General features: G+C 40.2%; 1 protein-coding gene across 6 annotated transcripts in view; it reads right to left on the reverse strand.

The window, feature by feature from the left end:
• The window catches only part of TMEM232 (transmembrane protein 232), a 277,979-nt gene that overhangs the window by 173,032 nt on the left and 86,707 nt on the right, over positions 1-18,240 (reverse strand). For all 6 annotated transcript variants that reach the window (XM_069592668.1, XM_069592667.1, XM_069592669.1 and 3 more), the window contains 2 exons: positions 9,797-9,920; positions 8,279-8,531 (listed from right to left, as the gene is read on the reverse strand). In XM_069592668.1, the coding sequence (XP_069448769.1) occupies positions 8,279-8,531; positions 9,797-9,920 (377 nt within the window). The remainder of the gene's footprint in view (positions 1-8,278; positions 8,532-9,796; positions 9,921-18,240) is intronic.

The raw sequence follows: 18,240 nt of genomic DNA on the forward strand, positions 1-18,240 counted from the left end.
AACGGACCTTTTCCAGTTCCGTGGCAACTGCTGAGTTTTCCAAATTTTCTGGCATATTGAGTGCAGCACTTTCACAGTATCATCTTTCAGGATTTGAAATAGCTCAACTGGAATTCCATCACCTCCACTAGCTTTGTTCGTAGTGATGCTTTCTAAGGCCCACTTGACTTCACATTCCAGGATGTCTGGCTCTGGGTGAGTGATCACACCATCGTGATTATCTTGGTCGTGAAGATCTTTTTTGTACAGTTCTTCTGTGTATTCTTGCCACCTCCTCTTAATATCTTCTGCTTCTGTTAGAGGTCCATATCATTTCTTTCCTTTATTGAGCCCATCTTTGCATGAAATGTTCCCTTGCTATCTCTAATTTTCTTGAAGAAACATGGTAACAGGTGCTATGTAAAAGTTTGAATGTTCCTCAAAAAGATAAAAATAGAATTACCATGTGATCCAGCAATCCCACTTGTGGCTATATATATCCAAAGGGAAGGATACACAGTTCTTTCATTTAGTACAGAGATACTCACTCTTATCTTTAGCACAGCACTGCTCACAGTCACCGAGAGACAGGAACAACTTTAATGTCCATCAGGAGATGAGTGGACAAGGAAACTGTGGTACGTTTCTGCAGTGGAATACTATCCAGCTTTAAAAATGAAGGACTTTTTGCCAGATGCAACAACACACATGAATCTTGGGGACATTATGTGAAACAAAGTAGGTCAGTCACTGAAAGACAAAATACTGCATGATTCCATTTATAGGAGGCATGTAAAACAGTCATGCTCATAAAATCAGAGAGTGGAACTGTGGTTTCCAGAGGCAAGGGAAAGGAGACATGAGGAGTTACTAATCAAGAGACATAAAGTTTCAGTCAAGCAAAGTGAATAAGCTCTAGAGAACTGGCTTACCATGCTGTACCTATAGTCAACAATAGCACACTGTATATGTAAAATTCTAAGAAGGTAGGTATCATGTTAAGTGCTTTTCCCACAATAAAATAAAATTTAAAATACACATAAATACATTTGTCTAACTGCCTTACATATATATTAATATAACCAGTACTATAATTATAATTTTATATTTGTCTGAATTTGATGGCTAACCTGTACTTGGGTTATTAAAGGAGTTAAATACTTTTCATGTATAAATCATAACCATATTACTGAGTATTTTTGTGGATAACCTTCACCAAGGTAAGAGGTATATTGAAGATTTAATAGACTATCATTAAAAGTTTCAATTGGTTCTAAGAATCCAATTAACTTTCATTTACTTTTTAAAGAGGAAATATTACTCTGTGCTAATGTTTTTTTCCCTAAGTTATTTTACAGCTGTGACATGTATTTCATTCACTATCATCACTGTAGAACCAACTTAAGAAAATAATTCTCAACAAAAGAATGAAAGGCGAAAATGTCATATTTACTTTTTTCTGTTCTGAGACAACACTGAATGGAAAAATACTTGGGACCTACCTGTCTTCACCTCATACTTTAAACTAGGATAAATTACTACAAATTCAGACAAAATTAACAACACTACCACGTCCCAGCAAATGTATGTTAATTATAAACCATACTTAAAGTATGCTCTTCATTCGTTACAAAACGTTAACATAGGAGCAGTAAGCAAAGACACGGGATTTGATGAGAGTGGAGATGGAGAAAGAGAACTAAGGCAACTGTCTTCAAATATCTGAAGGACTGCGTGGGAGGAATGGAACAGACTATTTTTGGTTGCCTCTGGGAAGCAAAATTTAAGCAAAAGTTTGGAAAACACGGAAAGGTAGATTTCACTGTAATATAAGGAAGAATCCTTCGCAGGGTTCCAAACTGGAATGCCCCGTTTGGGGAGACAGGGAATTCAAGCCTCAGCTGGCTTCTGAGCAGAAGGTGGGCATGCACTGTTGCAGGGGCCTGGATGCGCGCCAGCTGAGGACTGCACGGCTGATGAGGCTCTTACTGCGCTGCGGTGTCGTGATTCGATCGCTCACTGCCTGTCTCTTCCATGAGACACACTGAACCCGGGTCTGCTGCCAGTCTCTCACCAGACAGATCACCTTCAAGTCTTACTTTCACAGAACAGAGTTCAGATAATCAGGGCTTGTTCAAAAGCGATTCTTTTATCACTCTGAAAACCAAAGTAGGAACATAGAATATGGCATTAAAGTATATACACTGCACACTATATTCCACCAGTGTGTAACACAGAGCTGGGTTTCCCTCTTTGTAATGTTTTATATAAAGCATAAACTATAAGGACTAGCTGGCTGGAGGCATAAAGGTCTGTAATAAGTAGGAAAAGCATTGTCACGGACCAACAGACTGGTTCCAAATAGGAAAAGGAGTACGTCAAGGCTGTATATTGTCACCCTGCTTATTTAACTTCTATGCAGAGCACATCATGAGAAACGCTGGGCTGGAGAAAGCACAAGCTAGAATCAAGATTGCCAGGAGAAATATCAATAACCTCAGATATGCAGATGACACCATGCTTATAGCAGAAAGTGAAGAGGAACTAAACAGCCTCTTGATGAAAGTGAAAGAGGAGAGTGAAAAAGCTGGCTAAAACTCAACATTCAGAAAACGAAGATCATGGCCTCTGGTCCCATCACTTCATGACAAATAGATGGGGAAATGGAAACAGTGTCAGACTTTATTTTTTGGCTCCAAAATCACTGCAGATGGTGACCAAAGCCATGAAATTAAAAGATGCTTACTCCTTGGAAGGAAAACTTTGACCAACCCAGACAGCATATTGAAAAGCAAAGACATGACTTTATCAACAAAGGTCCGTCTAGTCAAGGCTATGGTTTTTCCAGTGGTTATTTATGGATGTGAGAGTTGGACTATAAAGAAAGCTGAGCCCTGAAGAATTGATGCTTTTGAACTGTGGTGGAGAAGACTCTTGAGAGTCCCTTGGACTGCAAGGAGATCCAACCAGTCCATCCTAAAGGAGATCAGTCCTGGGTGTTCACTGGAAGGACTGATGTTGAAGCTGAAACTCCAATACTTTGGCCATCTGATGCGAAGAGCTGACTCATTTGAAAAGACCCTGATGCTGGGAAAAATTGAGGGCAGGAGAAGGGGACGACAGAGGATGAGATGGTTGGATGGCATCACCGACTCAATGGACATGAGTTTGAGTAAACTCTGGTAGTTGGTGATGGACAGGGAGGCCTGGCGTGCTGCAGTCCATGGGGTCACAAAGAGTCGGACATGACTGAGTGACTAAACTGAACTGAACCTACAGCAAAATCTCAAAATATAGTGTCAGAAGTGGTTTAATAATCCAGATTGTTCCTGGATTCTACTCTAGGATTTTCAATCCAAATTTCTGAAACAAGGTCCAGGAGTTTATCTTGGCCATAAGGACTCACACAAGAGAAAGTCTGAAAACGCTTTTGTAAGCATTGCTGTAGGACAAGGACTGTCAGACAGAAGTTCTCAGTCATCTTTTCATATTCTTCAACATGCAAATGGATTGTTTTCCTTTTTTCCACTTCACTCAAAAGGTCAAATAGCATAGTTAGCACAGCACCATGAGGCGGTTATTAGTGCAGGTCCTGAAGACAGAGTGCCTAGACTAAGTCTCACCTGTGCCGTTTACTAAGTTTCCTCGGAAAAATAAAGACTGAGTGCCTCAGTTTTCTTATCTATTGAAAGGGGATACTACGAATATCTACAATCCAGTCTTGTTATAATGATTAATATGTAGACGCATGCTACATGCCTAGAACAATGCCTGACACAGTAAGAACTTCGCAAATATCCATTATGATTATCACTCTGTTACCCATCAGGACAAAGTGTTTTTCAAAGTCATAATTTCAATAGGCAAAAATTCTGTGTGTTTAAATGAATTAACAACTTCCCTCATAGTTTTCCAGTTCAAAACCGTCTTTTCTAGGTATATGCAAGGCCTTTTTTCCAACAATGACCTTCAATCTCGCTGACAGCTGACCGCCACTGGGAAGTGCACTAGCCTGCCTGGGCTGCCATAACGAAGTGCCACGGACTGGAGGCCTTCAGCAACAGAAGTTTACTTTCTCGTGGTGTTGAAGGCTGAGATGCCTGAGGTCAAGGTGCCGCCTGACTGTGTATGCCGCGAGGGCTTTCTTCCTGGCTTTGGGACGGCTTGCTTTCTCACTGTGTCCGACCCAGCGGAGAGTGAGTTCTCCAGTGTCTTTCTTATAAGGACACTGGTGCCGTCACATCAGGGCCGCAGTAGCATGACCTTATTGAGTTACCCCCTTGTAGGCCCTATCTCCAAATACACTCACATTGCAGGTTGTGATTTCAGCATATGAATTTTGAGGCTTGAGGGGCACAGTTCAGTCCATAGCAGAAGGTGCAGAGGATGGTCCTCCATGAAGGGAATCCTACAAGTCAGACACTTGGAGTTTCAGCCAGATGTTAAATTCAGAGGTGGTATTTATAACCATACATAGAAATTTCTATTCAACCCAAATCGTGAAAGCTCAGCACTTCTGTCACGGGCCAGAGACCTCAGTCTAGAATTAACAGATATGCGACTCTATGATAAGTATGTCTGACATAAAACCTTAGAATAAAAAAGGCACATGCTGAGTAGCCATCCATTCCTCGAAATGTTCCAGGTTCTGCACCTGCACCGGGTCACATCGACAGGAAATTAACTCAGTGGAAGTTATTAGTCTCCTATAACATTGTCCTCACAAAACCATGATTTGAAGAGTCTCTATATTAAGGGCTTTACACAAAAATGGCTCATAAGAATACTGCCTGATTCATTCATAAAAGGGCCATTGATAATATTCTTAAATGTTTTCCAGCGTCATTTATATCTTTTAAGTAAATAAAATAGAATTCCCAGATAGAAAGTGTACAAAGGAGTAAGCATTAGGGAAAAACCCTTCCTCACTGACTTCTCAACATCATTAACTACACTAGCAACTGAAAAACCTATTAATATCCATTGGACCTTTACTATCCATGAGTTATTATGCCAAGTATGTATATGTTTCCATAGTTTTTTTTCTTACAAAAAGCCTCATGATAAGAATAGTATTTTTATCTTAATTATGAAGTAAAGAAATCCAATCAAAAGATTAGATAATTTGACCTAGAATTTTGAGATACAAGTGACAGAACTGAAATGCAAATCTGTATGACTCCAGAATTGATTCTTTCACTCTAAACAAAAAATATACTTACTTGAAGGGAAAATTATGAGAAAAATCAAGTTACTTTCAATTAAATAAAGAAGCACTCCTTGTTCTCTGTGTCACTTTCCAAAAAGACAGTCCTATCCTCTCCAGCAATCATGCTGACAAGGTCTGCGCAGGTGACATTCCTTCCGGAGGCATCTGTCTTAAGTGATCGGATAGAAGCGGTGATCATTACCGACGATCATGCAGCCAGGGCAACCCAGACAGAATCATTCTCCCTCTGTGGGAAAATCTATCAGCGGCGCTACAGAGAATCAAGTCATAATGAAACACATCGACAGAAACAGTGAGCCCTGTCCCTTGGTGAGCTATTTGACTATGCATGTGAGCACGCATGTGAAGCGATGACTTTTCACAGCACTGACTGATGCAGGAAGACCAAGCACTCAGTGCGAGCGCAAGGAAGAGGCCTAACCTTATGTCCAGCAGAAGCACATTCTCCGATTCTGATAGGGACGAAGAAGAGAAGCGCAGGGTTGTCTGACACTCTTGAGACATCTTTAGCAAAACACTCATCACCAACTTGCCTTAAACACTCCCGACAAGAAATCACAAAGGTGCTTTAAGTACTGATGATTTCAAAATACTCAGAATCGTTAATGAGGCAAACACCACTAGTATTACTTACGGCTTGTACAACTTTGATGCCAAAGAAAATGTACTGATTTTGACTGCAGGGGAAGCAACTTTGGTATGTCTCTCCTCTTTACTGCTGATAGAATCTTTAAAGGTATTCCACAGCTCGAAACATCTATTTTCCCACTTGGGTTGAGAAAATATTGATAAAATGCTATTTAATTATTTCAATGCTAAGTCCAAGTATAAGCATAAGAAAAACATCAGCGAAAGCAGAAGAGTCACCCATGGCCTCAGGGCACCTCCTTCAGACCCAGACCTCAGTCTGTTAGAAACTGCCTTCTCTCTCTCTATTTTATTGCCATTTAAGAATAAAATGCTGACTCCATGTGATCTGTAGAGAAGGCTCTTTGATCTATAACACTACAGATGGATAGATCCACATTGTACATTATACCAACAATGAAATTTAGACATTCTTACAGGAGTTATTCAGGACAGAATTAAAATATATACCTTCATGAGACTATCAGTTACAGCACAAGTATCTAGGCAGTGATGTCACCTAGGGACACATGTCAGAATCTGCTGTTTCTTGGATGTCATACTCTTCCACTGGTTTGAGTTCATACCAACCAGAAACAAGTGTGCTCATTCAGATTCACAAAGAAGAGAAAGCAATGCCCAAGGATGACTAGACCTTGGCAAGTCCAAGCTCACCGATCATTCTCCATAAACATTGCTCAGAGGAAAAAAGCACACACAACTGCCAGAAAAATCTCGACAGGTCTGCTCCCGGTAGAGAAACGATTATAGGGGACATGACCAATATTTGAGCGAGGAAGATTTGGGGTGTATTGCTCAGGGGGATGAGGAATATGAAGCTGTAAATAATAAATGGAAAAGCAAAAGTCTCTTCTAAGAAGTCACCCATATTCTATTCCTATGCTATCAAAGTCACTGGGAGATGATAAGAAGCTTCAAAGCAAGATCAACAGTGAACAAATAAATGCACTGAAATCATCAATCTGCTGAAAAAAAAATATCAGATCGCTAAAAAGAGGAAAACTTCCAGGATCCACAGAAATACCCTACCACTGTGAGGTTTTACCAGAGCTCAGGGGTCATGGTCAGAGGGAGGCCAAGAAGCTTCCAAGAGCACAGATCCTACGATGGAAGGCTGTTTTCCGGACCCATCACTGAACAGAGCAGTGGAAGAGCAGAAAGAACTAATTCTACACACTTGGGGAAAAACTGAAGGCCCCAAAGTTTTACATGAATCTATGCGGGGGCAAGTTAGAAATCACCTGTTGAGCTGCTGCTATATAGGAAGACTTCTGACCGTTCTAAATATTTCAAACAATGTGAACAGTGAGAGAAGTGGAAACCTGTACACTTGATCAATACGATAAACAAAGGAGAAGGATAATTCATCTGTTGACTTAAAATCTGTTTAAAATTGGCACTAGTGAAGAATAAGCATCACCCTCCTAAAAGGTGGGCAAAAGTCAAATACATTACACTTCAAAGTCAGCTTCAATCTACTGTTTAAACCAGAAGTATATTGAAAGTGCTTTTAAAATAGCAAGCAAGTTCTTGAGAAAGAAACTATCTGTGACTAAGGTCTTACTGTTTAAAATTATATTCACATATGTTCAAAATCAATGAATCTGCCTCCTTATCTTGCAATTATCTTTGAAATTCAGTGATTTATTTAATTACATAATAGACTCGCTATCATTATTGCCCACCTATTCTGTGCTAAATACCATGGTAAATACGGGTTAACACGAGTATAATTCAGACACGATTCTCCAATCTCGATTATCTTAAAACTTAATGGAAGTGAGAGACATATCCCTAAGAAACTATAATAACATATAGACTATAGGCTACATGATATTCATAAAGAAGAGTGCTAGTTAACCTGAAAGGACACTTTTGAATTATATCGTCCCTGACGTGCCCTTTTAAAAACAGAAGCATTTTATTCTAATAATATGCATAGGCAATAGTAGAAAAATAAACTCAAGTCTTGAGACACGAGTCAGGTACATTTTGAGCATAAAATGTGAGATGTGAAGAATGAACTATAATATCTGAGGGATTAAAGAGAAACAATCTGGGGTCTGGGAAGAACAAGAGAAAGAGTGAAAGCAATGGAGAAGACGGATGAGAAGGCCTAATGGAACAAGAGCAAAACAAACTCCACACGTTCCACAACTTTTCCTAAGGCCATCTCCTGTTTCCAAGGAATGTAACTTGAACCATCAATCAACAAACTCTAGGGTACATTTCAGCTGTTTTAAAATTATTGATCAGAAGTTTCCATCTTATACAATCGACTTCCTAAATTTGTAGAAAGTTCTAGTAAATTTGACATTACCTTCCCACTTCAAAATGTTAACTTTTTGTACATAAAAAAGGTTATCATATATACAGAGAGATATTAAAAATATTTCTCAAGTTGAAAAACAGTTTACTCACAACAATCTGATGTTTCTGAAAAGAAATATTCCAAAAGACCCGAAATGCTTGTTTCCCTCAATTCTGGCTCTTCTGGTGATTTGCCCACAAGTAAAACATCATTCTGTGGACTTTCACAGTCACAGAGACCAACTAAAGCAGTCTTTCTCAAAACAGAATTGGTCGCATATAAGCAGATTTCTGCAAGAATTTTTATGTATATGGAGACTACATTCTGGGCCCAGGAAAAATCATCTACCTCGCAGCTTTTATCCTAAAATGAGAAAATAGCTATTAGAGAATCAAAGTATGTTCTGTCATAATGACAACTATATACCATACTTATAAGAAATATCTTCAGTTTTTATTGAGTTGTTAAAAGACCATAATCAACTAACACTTCTAAAATGCGCTCATTAAAAGCAAGTATTCCATGGGTAGATTGCATGAGACAAGGTTCAAATAATAAAAAATTACTAAAAAGTATATAAAGTACAACATTTCAATTTCCTTAGTAATCAATGGATTGTCAATTAATCCAATGAGACACTATTCTCCATTTCATATTGTAAAAGAATCTGTTTTGTACATAGTTCAATTTGTATGTACAGTTTTATATATTTTTTTCATAGGAATGCAAAAAAGTTATATCTTCTGGAGAGGAGTTTGAACAGCTGTTGGAAGGGGATTAAGAGAAAGTATAAGTCTATCACTTGGCAACAAATCTATTCTAAAGAAATATCCGTAAATGCAGGTAAAGATTTTTTGTATGAGAATATCAGTTCAATATTATTTGTAATTAGATGTGAATTGTTGTTGGTGATGCACAGGAAAGCCTGGCATGCTGCAGTCCATGGGGTTGCAAAGAGTTGGACACGACTAAGTGACTGAACTGAACTGTGAATAATGCAATTAACTGAATCAGAAATAAGCTCAAAGTTCAACAACAGAGAAACAGTTACCTCATCCTCACTAAAATGTATTAATGAATCTTAATAATATGTAATGACAACTTTTTTTAAATAGGAAACTAAACCATGACTATCTGGTCCCATGTCTGCTAATAAAATTTAAAAATTCCTCCTGGGTGCATGCATGTGAGTATAATGTGCTATCTCTGTGTCTCTATCTATCTGTTTATACTGGGATGTACAGTAAACATGCTTTACTTTCACATTTAACCAAAATTATTGTTACAAAGTCAGGCTCATTATAGGCGCTCCCCTGGTGGCTCGGACAGTAAAAAGCCTGCCTGCAGTGCAGGAGACCTGGGTCTGATCCCGGGATGGAAAGATCCTTGGAGAAAGGAATGGCCACCCACTCCAGTATTTTTGCCTGGAGAATCCCATGGACAGAGGAGCCTGGAGGGCCACAGTCTATGGGTCCCAAAGGGTCAAACATGGCTGAGCAACTAACACTTTCACGTTCCTTCATGATCATTATAAGTCCTAATATAATGTACAATTAAAATAGGGTCAGAAGTAAAATTTGTTTCAATTTAGGTCTTTTTGTGCACCTTCATTAACAATATACTCTTACCTGATTTTGAACAGACATAATGCTTAACAGAAAATCTCTCATTAGGTCCATGAACGCTTTCAAACAAGCTATGTTTAATCTGGCAGCCTCCCCAAGGACCAACAAAGCCAAGGCTGAATCCAACCTGGAAATTTTATAAACAAAACAACAAAGACTTTAGTTTAAAATAATACTAAATAATCTTTTAACGAAAAAGGTAATAGGCCAGAAGAAGTGACTGCTGTGGATGACTAGATACATTTATTTTCAAAAAAGACTAGTGTTCTTTGCCATTGGTAGCTGCTTACAGAAAAGGGCCACATTGGGACAGATGCTGAGTCCACAGCAGTGCTCTGACAAAACTGAGAGCAAAAAATATTACAAATGACCGCGCCTCTTTACAGATCCTGCGTAGCGAGCAATCAAAGGCACCGGTTTCAGAGTGTCCCCAAGATCTCACAGTAAGTTTTGATTTTTAACCTTTTGCAACTGATTCCAGCAGGTATATTTCAGGAGAGAGTTTTATTCTCAAAAGAGAGAATTTAAAAATGGTCTTTCTAAATACTATGAAAGCTCAGTATTTTTATATAAAGTGAAATTTCTCAAAATAAATTTGTATTTCACATTAAATAGAAGACTGCCAAGATTTGAAATATCTGTGCAACTAGGAGGGCTTCCCCGGTGACTCAGATGGTAAAGAATCTGCCTGCGGGAGACCTGAGTTCGATCCCTGAGTTGGGAAGACTCCCTGCAGCACCCTCTCCGGTATTTTTGCCTGGAGAATTCCATGGACAGAGGAGCCTGGCGGTCTACAGTTCATGGGATCACAAAGAGTCGGACATGATTGAGTGAGCACACGTATGCGCGTGCATACACACACACACACACATGCACACACACGCACACACACGCACACACACGCACACACACGCGCACACACACACACACAACTGGGAAATCATATGAGAATTCATTAACCGTAAGTGTACATATATTCTAACAGTTTCAGGAAATTATACATTTAGTGTTGTTATTCAAATTTCAAAGAGCTGATAATAATGTAAATATAAAATTATCTCTGCCTGGAGCTACATACTGCCTTGATTCATCGGCCATTAATCAGTTAAATCATCCCACATAGTCAACAGAAGAGTCCAAATGCAGTACTTGGGTGCAATCTCAAAAACAATAGAATGATCCCAGTTTGTCCTTCTCCAGGGAATCGAGGGTAGAGCGTCTGCCTGCAATGTGGGAGACCTGGATTCGATCCCTGGGTTGGGAAGATCCCCTGGAGGAGGAAATGGCAACCCACTCCAGTATCTTTGCCTGGAGAATCCCATGGACAGAGGAGCCTGGTAGACTACAGTCCATGGGGTCGCAAAGAGTGGGACAAGACTGAGCAATTTCACTTTCACTTTCATAAGACCTTAGAACTAACACTAAAAAAAGGTCCTTTTCATCACAGGGGATTGAATATAAAGTAGGAAGTCAATAAATACCTGGAATAACAGGCAAGTTTGGTCTTGAAGTACAAAAAGAAACAGGACAAAGGTTAACAGAGTTTTTCCAAGAGAACATAGCAAACACCTTCTTCCAAAACACGAGAGGACTCTACACATGGACATCACCAGATGGTCCACACCAAAATCAGATTGATTGTATTCTTTGCAGCTGAAGATGGAGAAGCTCTATACAGTCAGTAAAAACAAGACAGGGAGCTGACTGTGGCTCAGATCATAAACTCCTTATTGCAAAATACAAGCTTAAATTGAAGAAAGTAGGGAAAACCACTAGACCTAGTGGCGTGACCTAAATCAAATCCCTTATGATTACACAGCAGAGATGACAAATAGATTCAAGGGATTAGATCTGGTAGACAGAGTGTCTGAAGAACTATGGACGGAGGTTGGTAACATTGCATAGGACGTGGTGGCCAAAACCACCCCAAAGAGAAAGAAATGAAAGGAGGCAAAGTGGTTGCCTGAGGAGACCTTACAAACAGCTGAGAAAAGAAGCAGCAAAAGGGAACGCCGAGTTTCAAAGTTCGGCAAGGCGACATAAAGTCTTAAGTAAACAATGCAAGGAAATAGAGGGAAACAACAGAATGGCAAAGACTAGAGATCTCTTCAGGAAAACTGTAGACACCAAGGGAACATTTCAGGCACAGATGAACACAAGAAAGGAAGAAAATGGCAAAGACCTAACAGAAACTAGGGAGATTAACAAGAGGTGGCAAGAATACGCAGAAAAGTGGTAAAGTGTTAATCACTCGGTCGTGCCCAGCTCTTTGTGACCACATGGACCTTAGCCCACCAGGCTCCTCTGTCCATGGGATTCTCCAGGCAAGGATACTGCCGTGGTTTGCCATTTCCTTCTGCAGAGAATACACAGAAGAACTATACAAAGAAAGGTCTTAATGACCTGGATAACTACAAATAAATGTGGTCACTCATCTAGAGCCAGACATCCTGGAGTGTGAAGTCAAGCAGGCCTTAGGAAACATCACTACGAACAAAGCTACTGGAGGTGATGGAATTCCAGTTGAGCAATTTCAGATCCTAAAAGATGATGTTGTGAAAGGGCTGTACTCAATATGCCAGCAAATTTGGAAAACTCAGCAGTGGCCACAGGACTGGAAAAGGTCAGTTTTCATTCCAATCCCAAAGAAAGGCAATGCAAAAGAATGCTCAAACTATCAAACACTTGCATTCATCTCACATGTTAGCAGGGTAATGCTCAAAATCCTTCAAGCCAGCATTCAACAGTATAAGAACAAGGAACTTCCAGATGTACAAGCTGGATTTAGAAAAGGCAGAGGAATCAGAGATCAAAATGCCAACATCCATTAGATCACAGAAATAGCAAGGGAATTAAAAAAAAAAAACTACTTCTGCTTTACTGAATACACTAAAGAGTCTGACTGTGTGAATCATAACAAACTATGGAAAATGCTTAAAGTGATGAGAATACCATACCACCTCACCTGTCTCCTGAGAAACATGTATGCAGGACAAGAAGCAATAGTTAGAACTGGACATGGAACAATGGACTCACTCAAAATTGAGAAAGGAGTACATCAAGCACATGTTGTCGCCCTGCTTGTTTAACCTCTGTGCAGAGCACATCATGTGAAGTGCTGGGCTGGATAACTCACAAGCTGGAATCAAGATTGCTGGGAGAAATAGCAATAACCTCAGGTATGCAGATGATACCACTCTAATGGCTGAAAGCAAAGAGGACATACAGGGCCTCTTGATGAGGGTGAAAGAGGAGAGTGAAAAAGCTGGCTTAAAACTCACCATTCAAAAAATTAAGATCATGGCCTCCAGTCCCATCACTTCATGGCATACAGAAGGGGAAAGAGTGAGAGACTTTATATTCTTGGGCCCCAAAATCACTGCAGATGGTGACTGCAGCCATGAAATTAAAAGACGCTTGCTCCTGGAAGAACAGCTATAACAAACCAAGACAGTATATTAAAAAGCAAAGACATCACTTTGCTGACAAAGATCCACAGAGTTAAAGCTATGGTTTTTCCAGTAGTCATGTACAGATGTGACAACTGGACCAAAAAGAAGGCTGAGGGCAGAAAAATGGATGCTTTTGAACTGTGGTGTTAGAGAAGACTCTTGAGAGTCCCTTGGACAGCAAGTAGATCCAACCAGTTAATCCAAAAGGAAATTCAGTTCAGTTCAGTTCAGTTGCTCAGTTGTGTCCAACTCTCTGTGACCCCATGCATCACAGCACACCAGGCTTCCTGTCCATCGCCAACTCCCAGAGTTTACTCAAACTCATCTCCACCGAATCGGTGATGCCATCCAGCCATCTCATCCTCTGTCGTCCCCTTCTTCTCCTCCCGCCTTCAATCTTTCCCAGCATCAGGGTCTTTTCCAATGAGTCAACTCTTCGCATCAGGTGGCCAAAGTATTGGCATTTCAGCTTCAACATCAGTCCTACCAATGAACACCCAGGACTGGTCTTCTTTAGGATGGACTGGTTGGATCTCCTTGCAGTCCAAGGGACTCTCAAGAGTCTTCTCCAACACCACAGTTCAAAAGCATCCATTTTTCTGCCCTTAGCCTTCTTCTTCGGCGCTCAGCCTTCTTCATAGTCCAACTCTCACATCCATATACGACCACTGGAAAAACCCTAGCCTTGACTAGACGGACCTTAGTCGGCAAAGTAATGTCTCTGCTTTTGAATATGCTATCTAGGTTGGTCATAATTTTCCTTCCAAGGAGCAAGTGTCTTTTAATTTCATGGCTGCAATCACCATCTGCAGTGATTTTGGAGCCCCCAAAAATAAAGTCTGACACTGTTTCCACTGTTTCCACTGTTTCCCCATCTATTTCCCATGAAGTGATGGGAATGGATGCCATGATCTTTGTTTTCTGAATGTTGATCTTTGAGCCAACTTTTTCACTCTCCTCTTTCACTTTCATCAAGAGGCTTTTTAGTTCCTCTTCACTTTGTGCCATAAGGGTGGTGTCATCTGCATATCTGAGGTTATTGATATTTCTCCCGGCAATCTTGATTCCAGCTTGTGCTTCATCCAGCCCAGCATTTCCCATGATGTACTCTGCATATAAGTTAAATAAGCAGGGTGACAATATACAGCCTTGACATACTCCTTTTCCTATTTGGAACCAGTCTGTTGGTCCATGTCCAGTTCTAACTGTTGCTTCCTGACTTGCACATACGTTTCTCAAGAGGCAGGTTAGGTGGTCTGGTATTCCCATCTCTTTCAGAATTTTCCACAGTTTGCTGTGATCCACACAGTCAAAGGCTCTGGCATAGTCAATAAAGCAGAATAGATGTTTTTCTCGAACTCTCTTGCTTTTTTGATGATCCAGCAGATGTTGGCAATTTGATCTCTGGTTCCTCTGCCTTCTCTAAAACCAGCTTGAACATCTGGAATTTCATGGTTCACATATTGCTGAAGCTTGGCTTGGAGAATTTTGAGCATTACTTTAATATAACCTTGAATATTTATTGGAAGGAGTGATGCTGAAGCTGAAACTCCCATGTTCTGGCCGCCTGATATGAAAAGCTGACTCATTGGAAAAGACCTTGACGCTGGGAAAGGCTGAAGACAGGAGGAGAAGGGGACGACAGAGGATGAGATGGTTGGATGGCACCACTGACTCAATGGACATGAGTTTGAACAAGCTCTGGGAAATAGTGAAGGAACGGGAAGTCTGGAGTTCTGCAAGTTCACTGGGTTGCAAAGAGTCAGACACAACTCAGCAACTGCACAACAACAGGGAATCAGTTTAAATAGTCAATATATTTGAAAATTATATTTGAATTTCACAACTGTGATACTTCAGGTCAGCAAGTCAAGCTCATCATGAGTTCAAAAGGAAACACCTCTAACTATGGAAAAAAGATAATTCTTTGCATTTGAATGATGCTTTGCAGATCTCAAAGTTCTTCACAATTTACCTCCTTAATCTGAACCACAAGTTTTGACACATTGAAGAATTTTTTTTAAATATTTTAAAGATATTTTAAAAATTGAGTCAAGCAGATCTGGGAAACTTGTCCCAGTTCATGTTTTAAGCTAGGTTAACTAATAATGTAAGTCTTCTCCCACTATGTGTTTTTCCTCCTTTTTTCAGCTTTGCTTTCTAAGCCATTATTCAAACACATTAATATTTAACCTCAGATTACAATGCTGCCTATTGCGCATCTAGTTCCATTTGTCTCCTTCTTCCTTTCAGAACTAAACCTCAATTTTGTTCAAAATGGCCAAGCGATCAGTTAATATTGCTTCAACAAGGTGGAAACTTTTCCATCTTGATTGGGGTAGTGATTACACAGGTGTGTGCGTCGGCCAAAAGTCACAGGTCTGTACACGCAAGTTGTTTCACTTTTGTTATATATAAATCATATCAAGCACATCTGATTTTTAACAAATGACTCCCCAGACTCCTTTGGAATGGCGTTAAGCATAGGTTTGGCCAGTGAGATAGAAGAGGAGGCATATTGTAAAAGCCTTCCATAAAAGCTAAAACTGGTTTTAAATTCAGATAACAGGTTCTCCTTTCTCCTCTGCTCATCCTTTTCCTGGGAATTCACACCTGACACCAGAAGGTAGAGCAGCCGTCTTGCATCAACGAGGATGAAAGTCATTCACTGAGGATGGAATAACAGGAGGCTAGGAGAGGCTTGGCTCCTGAGGGCCCCTGATGCATTCGCTCAGCGGTGCTGCACTGGTCCTGTGTGATAAACAAAGCCCTACTTGGTAATGCGGCTGCAGTCAGATCACTGTTCCACGCAGGAGCACTAAAGTCTAACCAATGCATTTAAGCAATATTTATCAGCATGAAGTTTAGAGGAGGGAAATTGGAGATGGAATCTCAGCTCTATCAGTAACTAGATATATGGCATAGGGCAACAGTCACACCTCAGCTAAAACTTAATCTGCTCATCTATAAAGTAAATGTAGCAAAACTTACTTTTCAGAGACTATTATGAAATTTAAGGGAAATACTCTATATAAAATGTCTGGATTCAAAAGGCTGAACTGAACTGAATCACAGCAATACTATTATTTCAAAGTCAATAGATATGAGTTCACTAACTTTTTTTTTTATCTGTGATGACTGAAGGAAAAGGTCTAGATGCTCTCTAAGATGAACAGAGTGAGTCCTTCCCCAGAGTACTCAAGGCCCCTGCTTCACAATAAGGTCAAGTGAAGGAGGCGATAGTCTCAGACTTTGCAAAACTTTACCCATGACTTCACTTTCACTTTTCACTTTCATGCATTGGAGAAGGAAATGGCAACCCACTCCAGTGTTCTTGCCTGGAGAACCCCAGGGACAGGGAAGCCTGGTGGGCTGATGTCTATGGGGTCGCACAGAGTCAGACATGACTGAAGCGACTTTGCAGCAGCAGCAGCATATCTCACAGTCAAACCTTTTGTTTTTCCTGTTCCCTTTTAAGTCTGGAAAACTGTAGCTAACCTAGGGCAGTTTCACTAAAATACAAATTGAAAAAAGATTCATCAGTGTCAGCCACCTATGGTTAAAAAAAAATGCTTTACCAGAAACATAGTATTTTCAATCAATACTGCTGATCACAAAATTTTCAGTAAGGGAAAATGCCTTTGACAAAAATAGAATAAAAGCAGCAAAACTTATAAATTGAAGTTTGTTAAAAAATCAAAACTGAAAATTGATGCACATAGAAAATTTCCAAATTGATTTAGGTTAGACATTTAAATACAGCACGGCAACCCGCTCTAGTACTCTTGCCTGGAAAATCCTATGGACGGAGGAGCCTGGTAGGCTTCAGTCCATGGGGTCGCTGAGAGTCGGGCACGACTGAGTGACTTCACCTTCAGTTTTCACTTTCATGCATTGGAGAAGGAAATGGCAGCCCACTCCAGGGTTCTTGCCTGGAGAATCCCAGGGATGGGGGAGCCTGGTGGGCTGCCGTCTATGGGGTCGCACAGAGTCGGGCACGACTGAGTGACTTCACCTTCAGTTTTCACTTTCATGCATTGGAGAAGGAAATGGCAGCCCACTCCAGGGTTCTTGCCTGGAGAATCCCAGGGATGGGGGAGCCTGGTGGGCTGCCGTCTATGGGGTCGCACAGAGTCGGACACGACTGAAGCGACTCAGCAGCTTTTTGTAAACTCATTGCAGTACACCAAGTCTCAGCAACCAGCACACTGACTCACTTCCACAATGCCATGAAATTAAACATGTATAAAGTAATTTATAAATATTATAAATGTCCACCTAAATATGTAAATAAAGAAACGGAGGCAGAAGTTTACTGGCTTGTCTAAAAAACATAGTCACTTGATTCATTTTACTTTCTAGCTTTTCTTTTTCAACTTTTTTCTTCTGATTTAAAATTTTTTTATTGGAATACAGTTGATTTACAATGTTGTGTTAGCTTTCGAAATTAATGTTTAACTACACAGAGTCAAATATGACCAGGTCGGGACTGGACTTCAGCGAGTCTGACTCCGGTCCAGTTTTCCTTCTAGACTTATAACTAGGCTAACTAATAACTAACTCCTTCCTCTAGACCAACTAACACACAATAACCAGAGACTTCATGAAAAGACGCCCATCTGAATACCAGCTTACGGAAAGGTCAGAAGCATCGGCAGCAGAATCTTTGCCTAGGTCCCCTTGCTCTTCTATGAGCAAATTATTATTTCAAAGAAGAGAATCGAAATGTCTCTGTGCTGCAGTCCTTACAAAGACTTACTTGAAACTTTCAATAGATGTTTCAGAAAACACTGATGATGTCAAAAATCCATACAATTCTGAAGCTGGAGAATGAAAAAGATGTGACTATCTTACAGGGAACTTCCTGTAAGATATAAAAAATCATAAAATTGATGGAGCTGGAATAAGAACAGCAAGAAGGTGTAGCCACACACACCGTGAAACTCAGCAGTCCTGATTCCCAAAAGTAAGTTAAAAGAAAAAAATTAAGGAAAA

Source organism: Ovis canadensis, chromosome 5, assembly GCF_042477335.2.
Source record: "Ovis canadensis isolate MfBH-ARS-UI-01 breed Bighorn chromosome 5, ARS-UI_OviCan_v2, whole genome shotgun sequence".
Classification (NCBI taxonomy): domain Eukaryota; kingdom Metazoa; phylum Chordata; class Mammalia; order Artiodactyla; family Bovidae; genus Ovis; species Ovis canadensis.